General features: G+C 49.9%; 1 protein-coding gene across 1 annotated transcript; it reads left to right on the top strand.

The window, feature by feature from the left end:
• Window positions 1-1,038: 1,038 nt before the first annotated feature.
• LOC142851365 (actin, aortic smooth muscle-like) lies at window positions 1,039-22,671 on the top strand. The gene is made up of 8 exons (XM_075975222.1): window positions 1,039-1,155; window positions 2,730-2,858; window positions 5,114-5,224; window positions 7,116-7,200; window positions 10,280-10,441; window positions 11,596-11,784; window positions 13,898-14,079; window positions 22,528-22,671. Exons 1-8 carry the CDS (start codon window positions 1,039-1,041, stop codon window positions 22,669-22,671), a joined length of 1,119 nt encoding a protein of 372 aa, XP_075831337.1.

Genomic DNA, 22,671 nt, shown 5'->3' on the forward strand with positions numbered 1-22,671 from the left:
TTCAGGAGGAAATATTTTAGAATCAGTTGTGCTGTGAGACTCCTGAAACAATGGACCCCAAGGCATTGGAATTTTCCCAGGAGTCTCAAGCTGGGAAAGGGAAAGGCTGAAGCCTGGCGCCAGCCAGAGGGGGAAGCCTGTCTCCCAGAGAGATCTCAGAGTTCTGAGAACTTGTCAGACCGCCTTGCAGGAGAGCCTGGAGCTGACAGTGATGGGTCAGTGACGGGCAGGACCACACCCTGTCCAGGACTGCTTAGGAATGCACCCCTTCTGCCCTCTGTTTAACCCTGAACCTCATATCTGGGCCTCAGAAGAGGGATTTGGGGGCAATTGGGTCACTTTGTTTCTCTTCTCAATATGGCCGCATTGGATAAATCTTTCTCTGCTTTTCACAATGATGTTCTGGAGACAAGCGGCTGAGCCCAGCTTCTTGATGCTTCCAGGGCCTGGACTTTTGCGATAAAATCTCTGTTAACATTCCCCCATATACAGCTTCAGAGCCCTGAGCCTTCCTGGCTTTGTAGCCCAGCAACTCCTGTGGTATCCTTTCATGCTGGAAGGAAGCCAGTTGCCCCATCCCCACCCATATGCACGGTGCTCTGCTTAGGGAGGCCTGGCCTTGTCCAGACCACAGGCTCTGTCCCAGTTTGTCCACAGTAGAGGTTTTAGAGATGACTCTTTAGTGTCGAAACTAGAACAAACTGGCAGGACCCATCCAGAGGTTCACATTCAGACAGGCCCAGGTTTTCTTGTGACTGATTTGTGCCCTAAGCACTCCAAGCACAGTTTTCTGTGAATGCTTCATTTGTTTGGAGGGAGCATCCGAGCTGGCTCCAGGCTGCTGGCCTGCAGGTGACTGTGCACAGCTGGTTACAGCTCTCTGTGCCCAAATTACCACAGCACCTGCAGAGAGGTTCCTGCTCAGGCGGACCTTGTTCTAGGCACATGAAGCCCATGTCTCACTGTTGGCACAGTACCTGTGGGGACAAGGGATAATGTGGTCTCTCCCTGCAGGCGTGTCCAGGTCACCACAGCATGATGGACCACACACCCCTCGTCTGTGACTATGGTTCTGGCGTCAGCAAGGTGGGCTTTGCAGGAGCTGAGGGCCCTATGGCTGTCTTTCCCACCATCCTCGGGAAACTGAAACATAACGTGAGTGACACCCTGGCTTCATCCTCCAGCCTCCTGTGCTGCTCTGGTTACGGTGACGGTCATAGATCCCAATGCCCTGGTTTCCATACTGACTGCTTTGTGTTAGATGTCTCAAGAAGGTGGCCTTAGGGACAGATCAGAGGACTTGAGCAAGCAGCTTCCTTTCCTGTTGTAGACTCTTCCACACCCTTCCTAATGGGCAGCTGCCTCAGGGTAAAGCTTTTCTTTGTCTCTAGTATCTAGTTCCAACTGGGGCTGCTGGCAGCCTTTTCCTCCCACTTCAGGAACCCCTCCTCTGAGCTTGATTGGCAACACCCCTCCCCACAGTGGATCCCTCCTTCTCTGTCATTCTGATAGCCACCAGCTGTCCTCTGAAGTGCAGTGTCCCTTTGCAAGTGGCAGGTCTTGATGTGGGTTGTGCCTGAAGTCATCCCACAGCCCCTGGGGGAGGGGAGGCACATTCACAGTGCAGTTGAGCCTCTCATTTGTGTGTGTGTGTTCTGAAAACCCAGTGGATGCCTGGGACTTTGGAGAGTCCCGAGCCTTCATGTTCGTTGTTACTCAGACCTATGTAGCGTGTGAGTTATATACCTGCATGGTATGGCCGCACAGTTCATAGCTGCACGATGCACTTGTGTAGCCCTATAGCATCTCTGCTGCTCCACTGCAGCAAGGTACCCTTGTATCATGCGTCATGCACCACTATGGCACTGCAGGGTCGTATCACCACATAGCTGCATGATAGCAGATGACACCATGCACCCACGTGGCATTGCAGCATGTCAGCCTTGCGACACTGCCCAGGTCTATGACTGTGCTGTCACACTTGTACCATATCCCCCAACCCACTCGTCCCTCTTCCCTGTTGCACTACTGCCTCGTGCACATTGCTCCAATCTAGCTTAAGCTTATCCTGGAGACCCTGGACTCCTCTGATGAGTAAGTGTGGCTCGGGGATTCCTCCGTGACCTCGCTGAGCCAGCCTTCCTGGTACACCGAAATACCCACCTTCCCTGTTTTCTTCTTTCCTGTGCCCCGACTCAGAAGTGAGCCTAGCTTGATGGCTCGTCAGTCTTTGCCCTTGCTCACCCTGCCCCTTCTCATCCAACCAGGCAAGTTCCCTGATAAACCTTCACGGCTCTAATCCTAATGTCTGTTTTCTTGGTGGACTGAGGTAGATGTTCCAGCTCCTCTGACAGCACTGGAAGTTCAATCCACCTTGAAAGTAGGCCGCCTTCCTGAACCCCAGGGGGCAGCTCATGCTGCAGGTCCTTTTCTTGCAGGCCTTCCAGACCAAGTGTACAGAATATGCCATTATGCCTTCTCTCCAACAGTTTTTCTCTGCTGGGCACAGTTCCCACATCTGCAGTGTGAGTGTCCTCACAGTGGCCCTCAGTAGCCCTGGACCTTGCAGGAAATGGCCCCCTTTGGAAAGTGTGCTGGGTTGAAGAGCCTCCTTGACGTCTGGACTAGTGATTGGTGCCAGTTTCTAGCAGCCTCATGGTGCTGGCTCATGTCCGCAAATGAAAGCCTGGTACTCACAAGGGCTGTCCTGTCCTACCTGTGTTTTTCAGAACCTACTGGTGGGGGTGGAAGAAAAAGACTGGTTCATTGGAGCTGAGGCCCAGAATAATCTAAAAAATCTGAACATGCACTACCCCATCACCCGGGGAGTCATCACGGACTGGGACGACATGGAGAAGGTGAGCGACAACCTCTAGAGGAGGGGCCATCATACCCTAGCCACTGCTTAGCCTTCCACAGTCACACCTCAGGAGTCCTAGTCTTCTATGCTAATCCTACTTCCTTTGCTTACTGCCCTTGCTGATATGTTCCCTTAGGGGTGCTGAGCAGGGCTGGGCAGAAAAAGTAAAAGCTTTTCACTGTAGCCAGAGGAAATTGCTACACTTCTGCAGGGGCTTGCCTTTAGCAGAGTGTAGCAGAAGAAGTAACATCTTGGGCGGCAGAAGGAGAAGCAGACAGCTCTGCTAGGACATTCCCTTAGGGGAACAGAGCAGAATATAGCAGTAGAGGCTCTCTAGGAGAGAAGCAGGATTCCTGCTGGGAGACCATCCCCCACTGCACAGCAACTTCAGGTAGCCTGGCTTCCCGGCAAGTCAGAACACCTTTCCCTCCAGGGCTAAGCTGTCCTATTGCAGCTCTAGGCAGCCTGGCTTCCCAATAAGTTAGGTTATCTTTGCCACGCCAGAGCTGTAACTAACACTCACACTTGCTTACAAGTTACACATTATGTAGCAAACTTCCATCATTGCTGGGCTCGCTCTGTGACAGCCAAGTCACCTGTGTTTCCACCTCATCCCTGAGTTTTGTCACTCATCAGACCCAAGAGATCCTTAGACAGTGCTGGGCCTGCCAGCCCCTGCCAACCCCATCCCCTAACTTTAGGCCTGGTGTGTCATTGGAGGCTGGACCACACTGCTTCTTGTTTTGATGGTGCTGTCTGTAATTCAACCATCCTTTGAAATTATGGGGTCTGGTCCAGGGGCATTTTAGACACCCAGATCCCTGGATTTCTGTGTGCAGTGGCAGTACTTGCAGGGTACTAGCCCTTCCTTTCATATGCTCCATGTCATCTCTAGATGGGCTACAAAACCTCGGTGTCACCACATAAATTACTGGGCACTGAATTGCTTAAAGAACAAGTGACAAAGGGTTGGAGAGATGGCTCAGCTGTTAATGGCTAGGCTCACAACCAAAACTATAAGAACAGTGACAAGGAAGTCTGTAGAAACAGCTTTTTTTTTTTTTTGGAGATAGGGTCTCATATAGCCCAGGATGGCTTCTAACTTGTTACATAATTGAAGAGGCCTTGAACTTTTGACTCTCCTGCCTCCACCTATTAAGTGCTGGGATTTCAGGTGTGTACCACCACACCTGGTTTAAGTAGTGCTGGGGATGGAACCCAGGGCCTTATGAATGCTAGGGAAACATTCTCCCAACTGAGGTACAGTCCATGCCCCCAGTTTTTCCCCAAATAGTTTTGATTCTTAGTTGACTAAATCTTTAGATTTGAAATCTGAGATCTGGATCTCAGCTGTACTGGTTTGTCAGAAGGATGGAGGAATAAAATAGATGGATAATAGAGATGATAGATGGTAGCTAGGTAGTAAATGATAGGCGTAGATAGATGGATGTTAGGCCAGTGTTTCTCAACCTGTGGGTCATGACACATTCAGATATCCTGCCTATCATATATTTACATTAGGATTCATAATAGTAACAGAATTACAGTTATAATGTATCAACAAAGTAATTTTATGGTTGGGTGGTCACTGCAATATGAGATATTATATTAAAGGGTTGCAGCATTAGGAAAGTTGAGAACCACTGTGTTAGATAGAATGACTGGTAGGTAGATAGATGATAGATGACAGATAATGTAGATTGATAGACTGATATGGACACATGTAGTCAGAGACTGCTCATTCATTTCCTGACCCCCAGATCCATATCTACTAATCTGTGTATAGCCATGTGGTTGTGGCCTACTGGTAAGGTTCCACTGTCTGGCGTCTGTTTCTGACTACATGACTTCTCTGACTCTACCTTCTCTCTCTCTCTCTCTCTCTCTCTCTCTCTCTCTCTCTCTCTCTCTCTCTCTCTCTCTCCCAGCCTGGCTATATTCTGTTAATATTGACCAAAAGCAGCTTCTTTATTAACCAATGGCAATAAAACATATTCATAGCACATCAGAAACAGACACATGCAGATGCAGAATAGACAGAGAAGGCACACACAGATAGTAGACAATAAACAGGTAGTGAGATGAACAGATAGGTGTATATGATATCTATAGAGGGAATAGTTGGTAAACAGAAGACAGAAAGATGATTTAGATAGCTAATAGATTTATCTGATACATAGATCAATATATGAAAGATAACAGCCAGCGTGTTTCTGGACAGCAAACAACTCGCCTACTGTCCTCTCTCTGCAGATTTGGCACCACTCCTTCTACCAGGTGCTCCGCGTCGCCCCCGAGGAACACCCTTTAATGATAACAGAGCCACCGCTAAACAGCACAGATGTTAAATGTAGAATGACTCAGGTAATGGGGTCTGGGGCCAGGTGAGGCAGGAAGGGAGGCTGCTGTTCTGTCCTGACTTAAAAGTTCCCTGCCTCTGGCCTCGTCCTGGTCCTTCCTGCCATGATGGAGTTGGTGGTGGACTGATGGAGTTTAAGGGTGAATCCCTTTCTGTGAGTGCTCCAGCCAAGCACTGACGGCAGACTCCTCCTCAGGCTGCAGTGGGGCTAGGTGCAGTCGTGGCAGGAAGTTGTCCCCCTCCCCAGCTGCCAGAGTTCTCCTCTTAAGTCTCAGCTTCTGGAGAAGACATAGGAAACCTAATTAAACAGGTGGCCAAGCATCTGGCTAGCATCCCTGAAGCTCAGTGGGATCTCCTGCAGTGAGTAGACCCCCATAGGCAGGCCCAAGGCCAAGGCATGATGTGCTTATCTCAGAGGCCACCTAGACCTGGAAATAGCAGTTCACCCGTGTGTGAGTGCACATCAAACAAGCCCCAAACTGGTCACTGACCCCCACCCAAGTGTGGACAGTCAGATCATGGAAATGGCCACAGCTGACTCCCCTGAGGACTGAGTGTAGTTGGCTTCCCCCCAGAAGCATCCAAAGGCCATGAGGGTTTCAGCAAGCTAGAGTGGGACAAGAGAGGGATAAGACTGGCCCAACCCAACTGCCTATCCACTCCTCAACTATAGCAGACCTTGGAGCGAGAGTGTGTGTGCACCAAGAGGCCGATGAGAACTGCCAAGGCAGGGCTGAGGAACCGAGCTCAGTCTCTACTGCCTGGAGCTTTGGGTGTGCTCCCTGCAGAGCCCAGCAGGACAAAGACACACAGAGATGAAGGTTCAAGTCTAGTCTGGCCAGAAAAGCAGATGATTGGCTGTCATGGCTGGGGCTTTTCCCTCCTGTGTTTTCCTCCACCTTGGACAAACCACCTGCCCTCCTCAGCCCCTGACTCAATAGCACTCATCTAGACAGATACTTGCAGGTGTATTCACAGTGAAGCGGCTCCTTTAACCAGTTTCAAGCAGCCCTTTCTGGGACCACACCTTCTGGCATGAAGGTGATCAGCGGTGATCTTCTGTACAATTATTGCAAGGTGTCTGGAGTGTACAGATGCTGGTAGAAGGCAAGGGCTTGGTCGGACTAGACATTTGACTGGCCGTCGGGCACAAGCAGAAAGAGCATGTCCAAGAGCAGCTCATTAGGAAGGCAGACTGCAGTGCCCAGTGACAGGAAGATATACCACAAAGCAGGCTTACACTCTGAACTCATAGACCTCATCTTAACACTAACCATTTCACAATGCTGGCACCTGTCCAGTGGCCAGGTGGGACCCCCGGTGGGTCTCACCATTATGCCCTGATCCAACCAGTCTTCTCACTATACATTATAAAAAGTGTCTAAAACTGCCAACTTGACACAGCCCAGAGCCACCTGAAATACAGTCTCAATTAATTGTCATTATCAGATTAGCCTTTGTGCATATATGTGGGAGATTGTCTTGATTGTTAACTGGTGCAGGAGAGCCCAGCCCACTACGGGCATCATCGTTCCTGCAGGTGGTCCTGGGCTGTATAGGAAAGCTAGCTTGAGCGTAAGCCTTTGAGTGAGTCAGCAAGCATTGTTCCTCCGTGGTTCCTGCCCTGATGTGTCATTGACTTCCCTTAGTAATGATCCATGACCAACAAGTAGTCACCAAATAAACCCCTTCCTCCCCTACGTTGCTTTAGGCCAGAGTGTTTTATCAGAGCCGCAGAATGAAACTAGAACAGCCACTTCACAGCAGAGTTAGCTGGAGATAGGTGTTGGCCACCCCGGGGTTAGCCTTCCTGGATTCATTGCTGCGAGAGGCACTCACGAGCCCCCGGGCAGGGTGTGCCACCTGGCCAGCCAGCATGCCAATCTTCCTCCCCAGATCCTATTTGAAACCTTCAACGTCCCCGCCCTGTACATGGCTAATCAAGGGGTCCTCTCCATGTACGCTGCTGGCAGAACCTCTGGTGAGTGGCCCCGTGGGATCCCCATCCTTCCCAGACACACTGTCTAGTTCTTGAAGCTGGGGATATGCACCACAACATGCAGCCCCAGGAGGGGGCTGGCAAGATGGGTCAGTAGGTGAAGATGCCAAACCTAATGACCCAAGTTCAATCCCCAGGACCCTCATGGTGAAGGAGAGAACTGACTCCTGAGGATTGTCCTCTGACCCCCACATATGTACATGCATGTGGAAACACACACACACACACACACACGCAAATGTTCATTTAAAAAAGCAAAGGACATTCTTCAAGGCTCACAGTGACCCTCACTTCTTAATAAGAGCACTGGAGACTCAGAGTCGTGAGCAGCGAGGCAGTTCATTTTCTGACCTTGTACAGTTGGGTATCAGCCTGGAGCAAATGCAAAATGGCAGGTATGATTTGGTGCAAAACTGGCCTTTGTTTTTATTTCTTCAGAATTACTTTTTAAGTGTGTGTGTGTGTGTGTGTGTGTGTGTGTGTGTACCATGCCACCAGAAATTGGAAGCATAGCTCCTGGAGCTGGAGTTACGGGCAGTAGTGGATTACCTGATGGATCCTAGCTCTAGTCCCCAAACAGTGGTTTTGTGGTCCCTGATTGCAAAAACACCCCTGCCCTCTGTTTCCCCAAAGCTGGTTCTCCAGGGAAGTAAATCTTCTTCTCTAAAGTCTAGTCCTCTCCTCCAAATCCCTGTCCTCCTGGGACTCCAGATCCCCTCCCCCTCCCAGATACGCAGCTCAGTCACCAGGCAGACTGTTACTTTTCAACTTAAGATAAACTAAAAAAGAGCAGTTGCCAGCTGCTAGCTGGGGAAAACAGGGACCTAATGCATCCTTACCCGTGGTCCTCTGGTGAGCTCTGAACACACCGTATTCTGAAAATGGACTGTCATGAATTATTTCTTACACACACCCAGCCCTTGTTCTCACCATTCCCTTCTTTCTCCTGGTGTCCCAGAACGCCTCCAGAATACTGACTCTTTTTCTTTTCCTAACCCATTTGCTAAGGTGTTACTAAATAAAAAATTAACAGCATTAAGGAACTCTGACACACGCGTGTTCTCGCAAACCACCGCAACCACACCCAAGGATCCCATTGTGCCATTATGCCCCTCCCACCTGTTGAGACAACGCCTGCATTTTCTGGGTTTTGTGAATGGCGTTGTGCAGCCAGCATGCAGCCGTCGGTCACGGTAGCGGTTTCTCTCCATTCGCTATGTGGAGGTTCTTTCTGCTCTCGCTGGCCTCAGCAGTTCACTTCCTCTTCTTGCTGAGCCACGATGGTGTGGTGCCACATCGGGACTGTGCCATGTGCCACCATCCCCAACCTTTATGTGGATGCTGGGGATTTGAACTCAGGTCCTCATGTATGTGCTGCAGGCACTGACCAACTAGGTCATCTCTTCATTTGTGATTGCTCATTGATATTGCACAGATAGCAGTTGATTTTTATATACTGATATTGTACCTTGGTACTTTAAGTAAGCTCATTTTTTTTTATAGATTTTGTAGAGGCAAGTACCTCAACCTGTCTAAGCCGTCTGGCCAGCCCCTAGTAAATACGTTTTTGGCAAATAACATTTATTTTATTATTTCCAAGCCAGATGGGTTTTTTTGTTTGCTTTTCAATTTGTTTCATTCTTTTCTACTGCCTGCCTAGGCCTCATGTTCTGAGGGGAGGTGGCGAGGACACAAATCGTCTTTCCCCCAGTTAGAGCGAGATCATTAGCCTCAGTGTTAAACTGAATCAACTGTGGGGTTTATATTTTCTTCACTACTTTAAGTAAGTTCTCTTGTATCTTATTTACTGAGAATTTTTTTCTTTTAATCAGGACTCGATACTGGATTTTGTCAAAATGCAATTTGTGCGTAGTGATGTTAGAGTTGATAACTTGCTGTGACCTAGAATTGCCAGGGAAGAGAGTCCGGAAGAGGGACTGTCTGCATTGACTTTGCCTGTGGCCACATCTGTGGGGGTTATCTTAACTAAGCTCATTGATGTGGGAAGACCCAGTCCTCTGCGGGTGGAACCATTCCCTAAGCAGGACGTCCTGAGCAGTAGGAGAGGGGAAATGGACTGAGCACAAGCAAGCAAGGAAGTCATTGGCTTCCCTGTTTTTGACTGTGGATATGCTGCCTTAACTTCCTAATATGGTGAATTATTACCTAGAATTATGAGTTGAGATGAACCCCTTTTCTACTAAGCTGTTTCTGTCAGGGTGTTTTATCAAAGCAACAGAAATGAAGCTGGAACAGGTACCTATTGGTGCAATTATATGAATTAAGATTGATTCTGAGCTGTGGAACAAAGGGCATTTAATTCTTTTAAAACCCATGTGGTTTGCAATAAATTTGCCAAAATTTCACTTTGGAGTCTCGTGTCTGTGGTCATGAGCGACAATGACCTACTATGTTCTCCTCCCATCTCCCAGGGATGGTGTGTGGGTGTGTGATGGCCGATGTCTTGGGAAGAGAGTCTGTCATTTTCAGCTGTTGCAGGCGAGAGAGGACCAACTCTGTTCCCTGTCACAGCTGGAAGGGAAAGTCCCCTGGACACAACTCTGCTTAATTGAAATGTTCCGTTGTTGGTCCCCAGGCTCAATAAGGAAAAGGAGAGAACCAAGAATTCCTAGAGCCCAGTCTGCCCCCAAAGCCACTGTGTCACATGCAGTAAGCCTTACTATGTCACACCCTCTCTGAACTAGCACACTTGGAGACCTTGCTAACTAAAGCACACGCCTCTGGCATGGTATTCAGGCTTTCCCAACACAGGGCACCTCCCAGAGAGTCCTAGTGCCCGCCCAGGCCCAGACAACACTTCCTCTCTTGTCTCTTTGGCAGCTATTGGTAAAATTGCATGCTTCATTTAGCAAGTCACCCTACAGGCTTCCATTCAAACCTGCTGATCAGCCTTATTCTAGTTCATGTCCTTTAGGAAGATGCCGGCTCCTTGGCCCCTTCCCCTTCCCTTCTGTTATTTCTCCCTCCAACCATCCCTTCCTACAGAACTAACAAGGGGTGCTGTGTACCCCACCCGATGATCTAATGTTCTCTTGAGTAGGAATAACTATTGAATGTGGAGAGGGGATGACATACTTCGTGCCCGTCATCAATGGCTTTCCTTTGCAACTGTCAACTACCAAGCTGGACATAGCTGGTCAAGACCTGACCATGTACCTCCTGAAGCTGCTCTCAGACAGTGGGAACTTGTTAGTGAGCACAGGTAGGAAACAACTACTCTCAGATGCGTAAGCTACCATTTGCTGGAGGGGAGAAACAGGCTCTGGAAGGAGGGTGGAGGAGACATGGGCAAGGAGGCTGGGTTAGGCCGGGAGCGGCAGCACACACGTGGAATCATAGTGCTGTGAGGTGGAGACAGGAGGATTAGGAGTTGAAGGACATTTTCAGCTACAAGTATGTTAGAGGACAGCCTGGGCTACGTGAGACTCTGTTTCAGAAGAAGAGGACAGCCTGGGCTACATGAGACTCTGTTTCAGAAGAAGAGGAAGAAGGAGGAGGTGGAGAGGAGAAGTGGACGATTGGAATAAAAGGAAGAGGGAGGAAGGGGGAGGGGAAGAAGAGCAAGAGGAAGAGGAGGGAGGAGAAGGAATAAGGAGGAATGAAATCAAGAGGGGAGGCAGAGTTGGAGCAGGAGTTAGAGGAGGAGAACATGGAGGAGCTGGAGGGAGAGGTGGAGGAGCTGGAAGACTTGGAGAAGATGGAGGAGGGTTGGAAGAGGAAGGGGAGCTAGAGGAAGGAAGATGGGGGAGATGGGGGAGTTGAAGGAGGAGATGGAGGAAGAGTTGGAGGAGAAGGTGGAGGGTGGTTCCGGTGGAAGCAGCGGCTGGCAGTCTGAAGGCAGAAGACCAGGTGAGGTCTCTGCGTAAGCAGTGCAGGGAAATCCCTTTTAGTCAAAGCTCAAGGACAATGGCAGATAACATGTAAAAGCCTAATCAAAAGGCATATCTGGGCTTCAAACCTGTTCCCAGAAACCTAGGAAGGAAAGGGGTATCCAGGCAAGGGGCCTCACCAGTCATCGCCAGCCCTCCAGATGCCCAGCAGGTGTGTGTGTGTGTGGGGTGTCCAGAATGCCCAGGTAATAACTGTGAATAGGATTTTCTAGGCCCCACAAACATCATACATGGTAGGGCTGCATCTTTGGCAATGCTGAAGAGACCCAGCTCTGTGTCTCCTGTGAAGGGAAGTTTACTTCGTCATGTTCTACCCTTTTAAAGCCTGGCCCACAGCCTGGCCACGACCCCGCTCACAGGGTTGCATGGACAAAGTGGCTATCTAGGAGTGGGTCCACCTTCCTATGCCTACTCTCATGAGTAGTGCTTTCTATGTCCCTGGGTTTTGGTCCTCCTTACCCTGCAGCCGACCGCGAGTACATCCGAGACCTGAAAGAGAAACACTGCTATGTGACACTGGATTGTGACATGGAAATGTCAAAAAACGCAGTACCCCCCCAACAGAAGAAAGTCCAGTTGCCCGACGGCAGGGAAGTCAGCCTGGAGCAGGAGGCACTCACGTGCTCAGAGGCGCTCTTCAACACCAGCCTCATCGGTGAGTCCAGGATCGGGGGCAGCGGGCCAGTGGACACTCTCACAGAATGCCAAGGGAAGAAAGGCGTGGGGAGGGTGGTGGCGGACACTCGGCTTCAGGAGCAATGCTTCCTGCTCGAAAGTTTCCCTGGTCCTGGCTGCCACTCACTCAGCTGCCTCCTACGCTTCTGTCACTGTGCTGACCCTTCGACTACACCCAGAAGTGTAGCCTAACCGCAGATGAGACAGAGAGCAGCAGAGAACCACTTTCTTCAGCAGCCTGCTACTTACAACTGTGAAACAAAACAGTGAAGGCGGTGGAGGCAGAGGCAGAAGCAACTGAAGTTTGTGAGAGCTTTAAGCATCTAAATGCCAGAGGGTTTTTGTTTATTATTATTATTAGACACAGGGTTTCACTGTGTAGCCCTTGCTGTTCTGAGACTCACACTGTAAACCAGGCTGGCCTGGAACTCACAGAGATCCACCTGCCTCTGCCTCCCGAGTGCTGGGATTAAAAGTGTGCCCCACCACCACCTGGCTCCAGAGGGTTTTTAGTAAGTGTTGGGTTGACTACTGTGTTAGTTGGTTTTCTTGCTGCTATGAAAAATATTCCTGGCAAAAGCAGCTTAAGAAAGGAATTTTGACTCATCCACTTCAAGGTTACCGTCTATCAGGAGCATGAGGCAGCTGGTCGCACTACATCTACAGGCAGGATGTAGAAAGAGGAACATTGATGTGGGATTCCCCTCTGTATGCCATTACCATTGGTTAATCAAGGAGCCACTTTGGCCTTTGGCAGGGCAGAATAAAGCCAGATGGGAAATCTGAACAGAGATATAGAGAGAAAGTAGGTGAAATCAAAGAGATGCTATGTAGCTGCCAAAGGAGAAAGACGCTGGAAACTTACCTGTAGGCCACAGCATCATGGTGACACATGGTTTAATAGAAATGGGTTAATTTAAGATGTAAGAGCTAGCTAGGAATATGCCTAAGCCATTGACCAAAGTGTTGTAATTATAGTTTTTGTGTGATTATTCAGGTCAGGGCGTCTGGGAAACCAACGTGCAGTCTCCGCTCTCTTCCTTCTTTATATCACACAGGCCTATGGGATGGTGCTGCCCACATTCAGAGTGGGTCTTCCACCTCAGTTAACCCAATCTAGAAACTCCCTCAGACACACCCAGATGCCTGTCTCCATGGGGGTTCTAGGTCCTTCAGTATTAACTCTCAGAATCACCTTCTCTCTCGTGGTGCACACCTGTCACCTAGCACTGGGATGCAGAAGCAGGAGAATGACCATGAGTTCATAGTCAGCCTGGGCTATACAGTGAGTCACTATTTCAACAAATGGGAAAATGATGGACTATGAAATCTCCATGGAAAGGGAAAATGAGAGTTCAGGGACGACATGGAAAGTCAACATTTCCTAAGATAAAACTTAAGGTCATCTGCCCCTTCCCCACGGGGCATACACTGTGGCCGGCAGGGCTTAGCTCTGTCTTCCCCGCCATACAGTGCACACAAGCAGCCTTTCTCTGCTTTTGCTTTTTGAGACAGATTTTTGCTCTATAGTCCAGGCTAGTCTGGAACTTGTGGCAACCCTCCTGCCTCAGTTTCTCAAGATGTGGGATTGTAGGCATGGTGGAGCACACAGTCTGAAAGGCATAGTGCATGCCAGTGTGGGGAAGTCATTAAAGAACTCCACAGAGGCCAGGTGGGTCCCAGGGCGGAATGCAGCCTCAGGCTCCTGACAGCAGCAGAGCCCTCTTCCAGGTACACTGGAGCCTCTCCATTGTGATAGTTCTCCACACCCATCATTCAAGGCTGGTGTTGGTTGCTTACTTATGCAACAAGTGACAAGTGAAAGCAGTTACTCGGTGGCACTTTCCAAGGCTAACTGAGTTGGGACACTGCCCTACAGACACCCACAAAACAGGTGATGTCAACCTCATCTGAGGCATGGGATGTCAACTCTTGTCAATGATGATGCTAGCCGGCCAGGCTTGTGACCTGCTTGAAGTCCTTGAGGTGCTCGGTGGCACTTGGAGCCATCCAGAACCTGGGAGGTATCCCTCCCCACAATACTAAAATCAGGAACCTTTGATCCCAAAGCCCTCTTGTGCATTGTCCACCAGGAAGAAGCAACCCGGGCATCCACATGCAGGCCCAGCAGAGCATCACGTCCTGTGACCACTCCCACTGGAAGATTCTTTTTGGTCATATCATTCTGTCTGGTGGCACTGGTGCCTTCTCAGGTCTACGACTCCGGCTGCAGAGAGAGATATCAAAGCTGGCCTCTCCAGGCATCTGTGTGAAGGTACTGGCCCGAACCTCACCAGCAGCTTCAGGGATTGACCCATGCGCAGTTCTAGAGTCCCCGGGGTTCTGTTCTCTTCATTTGAGGATAGCAAAACCCAGCATTTGTGTCCTTGTGGGGGGAGGGGCACTGGCAACAAGCTAAGCAAGTACAGCAGAAGGGACAAATGGGGAGGGGCTGCAGTCTGTAGGGTTGGGGTGCTGAACACAGGTCATCTCTCAGAAGGTGGCATCAGAGTGGATACTCCAGAGGGGATGGGGGGGGCTACAGGAAGCCAGGAAGAGCATGTAGACTCTTTTTGTGTTTTATATGAATTCATGTGTGTATGCATGAGGACACAGAGGCCTTGTCCACTCTATACATGGGTTCTGAAGATCTGAACTCAGGTTCTCATGCCTGAGTCCCTCCCCCCAGTATTTCTTCTGGAACAGATTTCACTGTGCAGTCCTGGCTGGCCTGGAACTTGCTGTGTAGACCAGCCTGTTCTAGATCCTCCTGCCTCTGCCACCTAAGTGCCGGGATCACAAGGTGTGCCACCAAAACTTCAGCACCTCCCAATTAAAAAGTTGCATTTTCCACTGGGGAGAGATGACTGCCACAAAGTTCTTCCAGGTGTGGACATTGTGGGTCCCAATCAGAGCAGTTAATTTTTTTTCAATGAATATCTTTTTAAAAGGTTTGTTTTTATTTTATGTGTAGGAGTGTCTGCCTTCATGTATGTATGTACACCATATGTATGAGGCCAGAAAAAGGTGTCGGATCCCTGGAACTGGAGTTAGAGATGGTTTGTAGGTTGCCATGTGGGTGCTGGGAACCAAACCGGGTTCTTTGGAAAAGCAGCAGGTGCTTTTAACCACTCAGCCCTTGTTCTAGCCTCCAAGGGAATATTTTCTAAACAAGAAGTTTTAATTGTGAAAGACCCTCCAAGAGTGTCTTTCCTCTGGGGAGACCCTTCCCAAGGAACAGCGAGACCACTTGTACGGATGCAAACAGCAAGAGGTTTATTCAGATACACAGGTACCTGGGGCGACAAAGTCTCTCGGAGGACTTGTGCGCCTTTAGGTCAGGGTTTATATATGTTTTGGGGAGCAAAAAGCGCGGTACAGAAGCGAGAAGCGTAGTTACAGGGTTTTCATTGGTCAGTTTGAATGTGGCCGAGTTCAGGTCAGGACAAGGTCCCTAGTTCCCGAGAATTCAGATATGGGCTGCCTTGGCTCTTATCTAGGGCAGACTTCACTGTTTCTCCCCGCCTGGGACAGACGGCGTCCAGCCACATTCTCGGTATTCCCTGTTCCTCCCCCGGCCCAGCCACAGGTGTCTCTATCTCGTTTTGGCAGCTTCTAAACTGCCCTTTGTTCAAACCCTGAATATTCAGTACAAGCCTTGCAAAATGGTGTTACCGGTGCTAAGTTGTTTAACAAGCTGGGCGGGGGGTCTTTTATCTGGTGCTAAGCTGCTTAGCAAGCTGGACGGGGGTCTTTCATTCCCCCATGTCTCTTATGACTTTGAATGGAATCTTCCATTCAATTGCTTTAAGTGGACTCGGGAATCTCTAGGTCAAGTTGCCTAAGCTGGTGATACTGTTGAGTTAACACCAGAGCCTGTATGACTGATAATCTGTCTTTCATGAATTGGGCCAACCGGTAAAGGATGCAGGGTCCAAAGAGTAAGATTAGGAAGATGGTAATTAGGGGTCCCATAATGGAGGAGACTAAGGTGGTAAACCATGGGGACCGACTAAACTATCCTTCAAACCAACCTTGTCCTGATTCAAATAATTGCTGTCTTTGTTTAAGTCGTTCCCTGAGCTTGGCTATGTTATCTCGCACCAGCCCAGTATGATCTGCATAGAAACAACATTCCTCCTTTAAGGCTGCACATAACCCTCCTTCCTGCAGGAACAAGATGTCTAATCCCCTTCTATTCTGTAAGACTACCTCAGAAAGGGAAGTTAAGGACTTTTCGAGGGCGCTGATTGATTCTTCCAGTGCTTGGAGGTCTGTATGGATTGCTTGCTGTAGTTGCCTAAATTGGGAGGTCTCCATCAGGGCAGTGACCCCTGTTCCTACCCCCGCAGCGATACCTCCAACAGTGAGTCCTCCAAGCAGTAAGGCTAATGTTAATGACACCGGCTCTCTGCGGGGTCCGGTCATACCCTCGAAGTGGCTGTAAATGTATTCTGATTTATGGTATACAATTTTTGGCCACAATTTTATTAACATACAGTAATCAGAGGCCGAGTTAAGGGCCTGGGCAGACACACATGGTGTCAAACCTGAGTTACAGGCCCAATATGTTTTATTGGGGCCTGTCAAGTAACATGAGCCAGGGCTGATTTCCTGAGTCGAGTTGCATAGAGCCTGATGGGTACTGGGATCATTCCAATGCAGAGCCCTTGACCTGATAACCTCCGACAAGGTCAGTTTATGTTGTGGCCCCGAGGCACATGCACTTGGGGCAGTGGTTTGGTTAGTGAGGTTTCCTGTAACGGCCATCCCCCTCATAATATGGGGGTCTCGAGACCAGGCATAACCAACATTCTTGTGTCTTATTGGGATTAGTATAATTGAGAGTCAGGAACGCTCCTTGCACCAAGTTGAGCAACCTGTCCCCAGTCCCCGGCTCGAAAGAGAATTGACTAGTGGAGGCCTTGGTGGTGAGACTCTGGGTGTTAACATTAGGCAGCGAGGTGGTTGTTAGGATATGGGGGAGGGGTGCCGGGGGCTTGACCAGCCTTGCTTGGGAGGATAATCGCTGTTCTGTCAGAACCTGGTTTGGCCCAACAGGACGGGTTATTATCTCAGCCTTGAGCCTAATCTTAAAGGTTATTCCCCTATCTGTAGAGGACATATACCATCTGAGGCCCCAGGTGTACCCTCTCTGCCATTTAGGGGCCACTTTACCTGATTCCGTGAATGAAATGTTGAGGGGTAAGCAATATCTAGTGGAGCAGACAAAGCCTCTGGGACTGTGCACGTAAAGTTGTCCATTTCCCCCTCCACGGGGCTTGTTCCAGCCTCGTCTTACCCGGATTTTGTCCCATGAGTATGATGGGTTCCAGTACGCACTACCCGTAGTTTTACATCCCCAGGCGGCACAATAGTAATCACCATATCCTCCATAGTGATAAGTAGAGGTAGGGCTTTTCCCATCTCTGGGGCAGACACAGAAGTCATGAGAGGCTAGTGCACATCTCTCCTCCGGGGAAGCATATCCCACAGGAGTGGGTGTGTAAGCGGACATTCTTCCGGTTACAGAAGGCATTCTTACTGATAAGTTGTGGGCCTCCTGGGTTATTATGTCCCAGTCATTTGATCCTGCAGCTAACTGGCAAAAATCAGGTGTGAGAGTAGGCCACCAAGTGTTAAGTGCATGGTTGCCCTGAATTTTCCCAAACAATCTCTCCACTTGGGGACAGGACTTGCCATTTTAAGGAGTATGTCTGGTGTGGGCTCCCCCCTAGGGTTGCCCCTACCAGTCCTAGCAGGGCCCAGAGAGTAGTCAAGGGGCCCCACAGGTGAGTCTTAGTTTTAACGGGTTTTGGGTGCACTAGATTCTCCATGGTGAGGTCGCAGTTGGCTCCTTCTCCTCAGGGTGATGGGCTGCCTTGACGTGGGAGGCGTGGACCCAGGCGGCGATGCCGTCAACTTTCAGCGCCATGGGGGTGGTCAGCAGTACGGTGTATGGTCCCTTCCAGCGGGGTTTTAGGTTTTTGGTCTGATGTCTGCAGACCCAGACAGTGTCTCCTATCTGGAAGGGATGTGGTACCACCAGTTTGTCCAATTGTTCCCGATAGGCTGCAGCTAATGGCCTCCAGACCTCTCTCTGGACAATCTGCAGTGCCTGTAAATGAGCTTCCAGAGAAGGGCTGTTAGCAAAATCAGCAATATTAGAGTTAAAGAAATTAATGAATGGTGGAGGTGTCCCATATAGTATCTCAAATGGGGTGAGTCCATGAGGGCCCGGCGTGTTCCGGGCCCGGTAGAGGGCTAGGGGAAGGAGGAGCACCCAGTCTCTAGAGCCAGTTGCAAGTGTTAATTTGGTCAGAGTCTCCTTGATGGTTCTATTTATCCGTTCTACCTGCCCTGAACTTTTGGGGTCTGTATGTACAATGTAATTTTTATTTAATCCCCAAAAGCTTGGCCACCAACTGACTTACCTGGGAGACGAAGGTGGGCCCGCTATCAGTACCCAGGACCTGGGGCATCCCATACCTGGGAAAGATTTTTTTCCAGGAGTTTCTTGGTCACCATTTTTGCAGTTTCATGTTTGGTAGGGAAGGCTTCTGTCCATCCTGAAAATGTGTCTTCTGCCATCTGGAGCATCTGGAGTGTCTGGGTCAATGTGATGAGTTCTCTCTTTGGAATGAGGTGCTTGCTGGTAGGGCCTCAGCCCAAATTACCTCAGTTTCTGTGGTTACTGCTGCTCCCGCTCTCTGCTCCCCGTTTTCCAGGAAGCTGCTACCATCAGTGTACCAGGTGTAGTCAGCGATCTGAAGAGGGTGATCCGTCAGGTCCGGTCTGGTCCCGTGCATTTCCGCAAGGATCTGGAGGCAATCATGTTGCTTTGCCTCCCCCGGCAAGGGGAGCAAAGTTGCGGGGTTGAGAGCGACCACAGTTCCAAGTTGCACCCGGTCCGCATCCAGGAGCATGGCTTGGTAATGAGTCATGCGGGCATTGGAAAGCCAGCGGTCTGGAGGCTGTTTGACCGAGGCCTCCATTGCATGGGGTGCCAGGATGGTCAATGGCTGGCCTAGAGTCAATTTACCTGCGTCCTTGGTAAGGACTGCAATAGCTGCTACCATCCGTAGACAGGGCAGCCATCCAGAAGCGACTGGGTCGAGTTTCTTGGACAGATAGGCCACAGGACGCTTCCAGGGGCCCAGTCTCTGGGTCAGGCCCCCTTGGCATATCCCTGCTTTTTATCTATAAACAGTTTAAAGGACTTGGTAACGTCTGGAAGGCCCAATGCGGGTGAGATCAGCAGGGCCTCTTTGATGTTTTCGTAGGCCTTCTGTTGGGCCTCTCCCCAGGTGAAGAGGGTCCCTTGTTTAGTGAGTGGAGCGGTGCCTGCTGCATGGCCAGTCCCATACCCCCCGTCTCTGCCCATGCATATGGGAATTTCTCCAACCAGTAGGTCATCATCAGATTCTGGGTTTTTTTTCAGGCTCATACAGTCTGTATTTATCTTCTAGATTAAGAGTTAACACATGTAAAGGTTGACCTTGGGGCCCAGTAATGCGTGCCCCTGTCCCCTCAAAATATATCTGTGCCCGCAGTTTGGTGAGCAAGTCTCTCCCTAGTAAGGGGTACGGGCAGTCAGGAACATGCAAGAAGGTGTGAGTCACCTTACCGGTTGCCAGCTGTACTTTTCGGTCCGTCGTCCATCGGTATCTTCTTCCTCCAGTGGCCCCCTGGACCCAGGCTGATTTATCACTCAAGGGTCCCGGGGCATGGGTTAACACCGAATGCTGGGCCCCGGTGTCTACCAGAAAGGTGACGGGTTGCCCCCCAACATCAAGGGTTATCCTGGGTTTGGGGGGGGCTCCTGACCCCGACTTCCCTAGTCCTCCAAGGTCAGCAAGGAAGCCTGAGGTTTTGGCTTCCTTGGTCCCCTCTGTCTCTTAGGACAATCCTTAACCCAATGTTCTTTTTCTTTGCAGTAGGCACATTGGTCAATATCCACTTTGGCCCCCTTCCGTTCTCCCAGCCTACCTCCCTTTCTATCTTGTCCTTGAACTACAGTGGCCAGCAGCCTGTTTAATTTTTTATTCTTTTTTATGTCTCTTTTCTCCTGATCCTTTTTTATTCTCTGCCATAATCTCTCTTCCTTCTCCTCCTGAGTTTTTTTTTTTTGGTTAAAATTTTTTTTTCTGCTTCCTTCAGTAAATCCTGTATGGTATATCCCTGCAGACCCTCCAATCTTTGTAGCTTGCTTTTAATATCTGGGCTGGGCTGCCAAATGAAAGACATCGAAATGCTAGTGGCCTGTCCAGGCTCCTCAGGGTCATAAGGGGTATACATTCTATATGTTTTCTTAAGCCTCTCTAAAAATGTTGAGGGTGTCTCCTCATTCCCTTGTATCACTTGCTTTACCTGAGCCAAATTAGTGGGGCGGTGTGCTGCCCCTTGGAGACCCGCTATGAGCAACTGGCAGTAAAGATGTAGGTGTCCCCTACCTGGTAAAGTCCCAATTAGGGCGGGTCAAGGGAAAAGCCGCATCAATCTCGTTCAGCAGCTGGGTTGGGCGTCCATTGTTGGGGGGGGGGACATTCTTCCATGCCTCCAAAAAGACTCTTTGTTTTTCCTTCAAGGTCAACAGACCCTGCAAGAGCTACTGGCAGTCGTCCCAGGTGGGCTGGTGTGTAACTAGGATAGATTCTATCAAGTTAGTTGCTTCCAGTTGTAAAGATCAGAAGCTGAGAATGGCCAGTACTGTTGCTGGCCATTCGGACCCTCTTGGAGGGGAAGGGCGTGGGAGGTGGAATCAGGTGGTGGCTCACGTCTGTCCCTCAGTCGGCCACATAGGTGAGGGGGTTGGGGATTCTTGTGGGGGTGCCTCGGGGCCGCTTCAGGTCCCTCCGGGCTCGCTGGTCCTGCATATGGAGGAGGTTCCTCCGGTAGGAGGTCTACGAGGAGAGATTCAGGGTCCGGGGGAAGAACAGGCAGGGGTGAAGTGGATTTTTTCTTGAGGATAGTAGGATATAAGGAAGAGGAGGGGGGAGTAGGGGATGGAACAAAGGGAAGGGGGGTAAGCGGCTCCCCTCCCGGGGGTGGGGATGCCTTAGGAGCCGTGGGAGTAAGAGGGGGTTGAGGTCCTATGTCGAACATCCGCTCCTTCACCTGGGAAATGATATTAAGGTTAAAAGTGCCGTCTCACGGCTATGAATGTGGGCCATTCAGATGAACAGACAGTCACCCATTTCTTCTTTCGTACTTTGACCGATTGATTGTTTGCTCGGTCCCGGACATCAGGCCAGTGATCTAAAGTGAGACTTAAAGGTGTTAACGATTGTCTCACGGTACCAGATTTAGACTCGAGTACAAACAGATATACCAAAAACAAAGGACATAAAAACAAAGAAACAAAAAAAACCAAAACCAAACTCAAAATCAGAAGCTACACAGCATTACGGATTCAGATGGAGGCCTCCTGGGAACTAGAGGAGTGACCTGGTCACTCTTAGTCCCTACGGATACTGGAGTGTCCTCCAGTTACGGATTGAGCCCCAAAGGCTCCAGACACCCTTAGAACATCTTCTAGGGCTGCGGGGGGAAGTCTGAGCTCGTCAGCTCCTTCCCTGGCCCGCCAGATACTGATAGACCTGATCGAATCTTACGGAATGACAGAACAACAAAAGACTTAGACAGACACAGACAGGGCACTGGCCAGCTTACCTCCCGGTGGGGGGTCGGTGATCCCTGGGTGGGGGTCTCCAAATCCCAGAGGAGCCCCCAAATGAAAGACCCTCCAAGAGTGTCTTTCCTCTGGGGAGACCCTTCCCAAGGAACAGCGAGACCACTTGTACGGATGTAAACAGCAAGAGGTTTATTCAGATACACAGGTACCTGGGGCAACAAAGTCTCTCGGAGGACTTGTGTGCCTTTAGGTCGGGGTAATGGGTTTATATATGTTTTGGGGAGCAAAAAGCGCGGTACAGAAGCGAGAAGCGTAGTTACAGGGTTTTCATTGGTCAGTTTGAATGTGGCCGAGTTCAGGTCAGGACAAGGTCCCTAGTTCCCGAGAATTCAGATTTGGACTGCCTTGGCTCTTATCTAGGGCAGGCTTCACCGTTTCTCCCTGCCTGGGACAGACGGCGGCGTCCAGCCACATTCTCGGTATTCCCTGTTCCTCCCCCGGCCCAGCCACAGGTGTCTCTATCTCGTTTTGGCAGCTTCTAAACTGCCCTTTGTTCAAACCCTGAATATTCAGTACAAGCCTTGCAAAATGGCGTTACCGGTGCTAAGTTGTTTAACAAGCTGGGCGTGGGTCTTTTATCTGGTGCTAAGCTGCTTAGCAAGCTGGACGGGGGGGGGGGGGGGGGGGTGTCTTTCAATTGCACCTACTGTCTTCTTGTGTCTGTGTGTGCATATATCACAGAGTGCTTGTTGAGGTCAGAGGACAACTGGTGGAAGTCATTTTTTTTCTCCTAGTATGTGGGTCCCAGGATTTGAACCAAGGTACAGACTTGGTGAGGTGAGTCTTTATCTACTGCACCACCCACCAGCTCCAAGAAGAGTTTTTTACCCTTATTTATTATGTGTGTGTGCACACATGCTACAGCACATTCGTAGAGGTCAGAGGACCCTTGAAGGAGTCCATTTTCTACCATGCGGGTCCTAGGGACTGAACTAAAATTACCAGTCTTAGGGCAGGTGTGTTTACTGAATAGCGTTCTGATCAGTCCAGAGTGGTGTTTTGATGTGGATTTCCTTCTCCTCCCTCTAGGTGGCCACCTCTTCATATGCCAAGTATGGTGCCTGGGTAGGTGCCTCCATCTTGAGCTCTCTCCCTCTGTTCAGGGAAATGTGGGTCACAAGTCATGAGTATAGGGAAATTGGCTCTTCCGTCACGTGTAGAAGAAACCTCTGA

This window comes from Microtus pennsylvanicus, chromosome 5 (assembly GCF_037038515.1).
Source record: "Microtus pennsylvanicus isolate mMicPen1 chromosome 5, mMicPen1.hap1, whole genome shotgun sequence".
NCBI lineage: Eukaryota > Metazoa > Chordata > Mammalia > Rodentia > Cricetidae > Microtus > Microtus pennsylvanicus.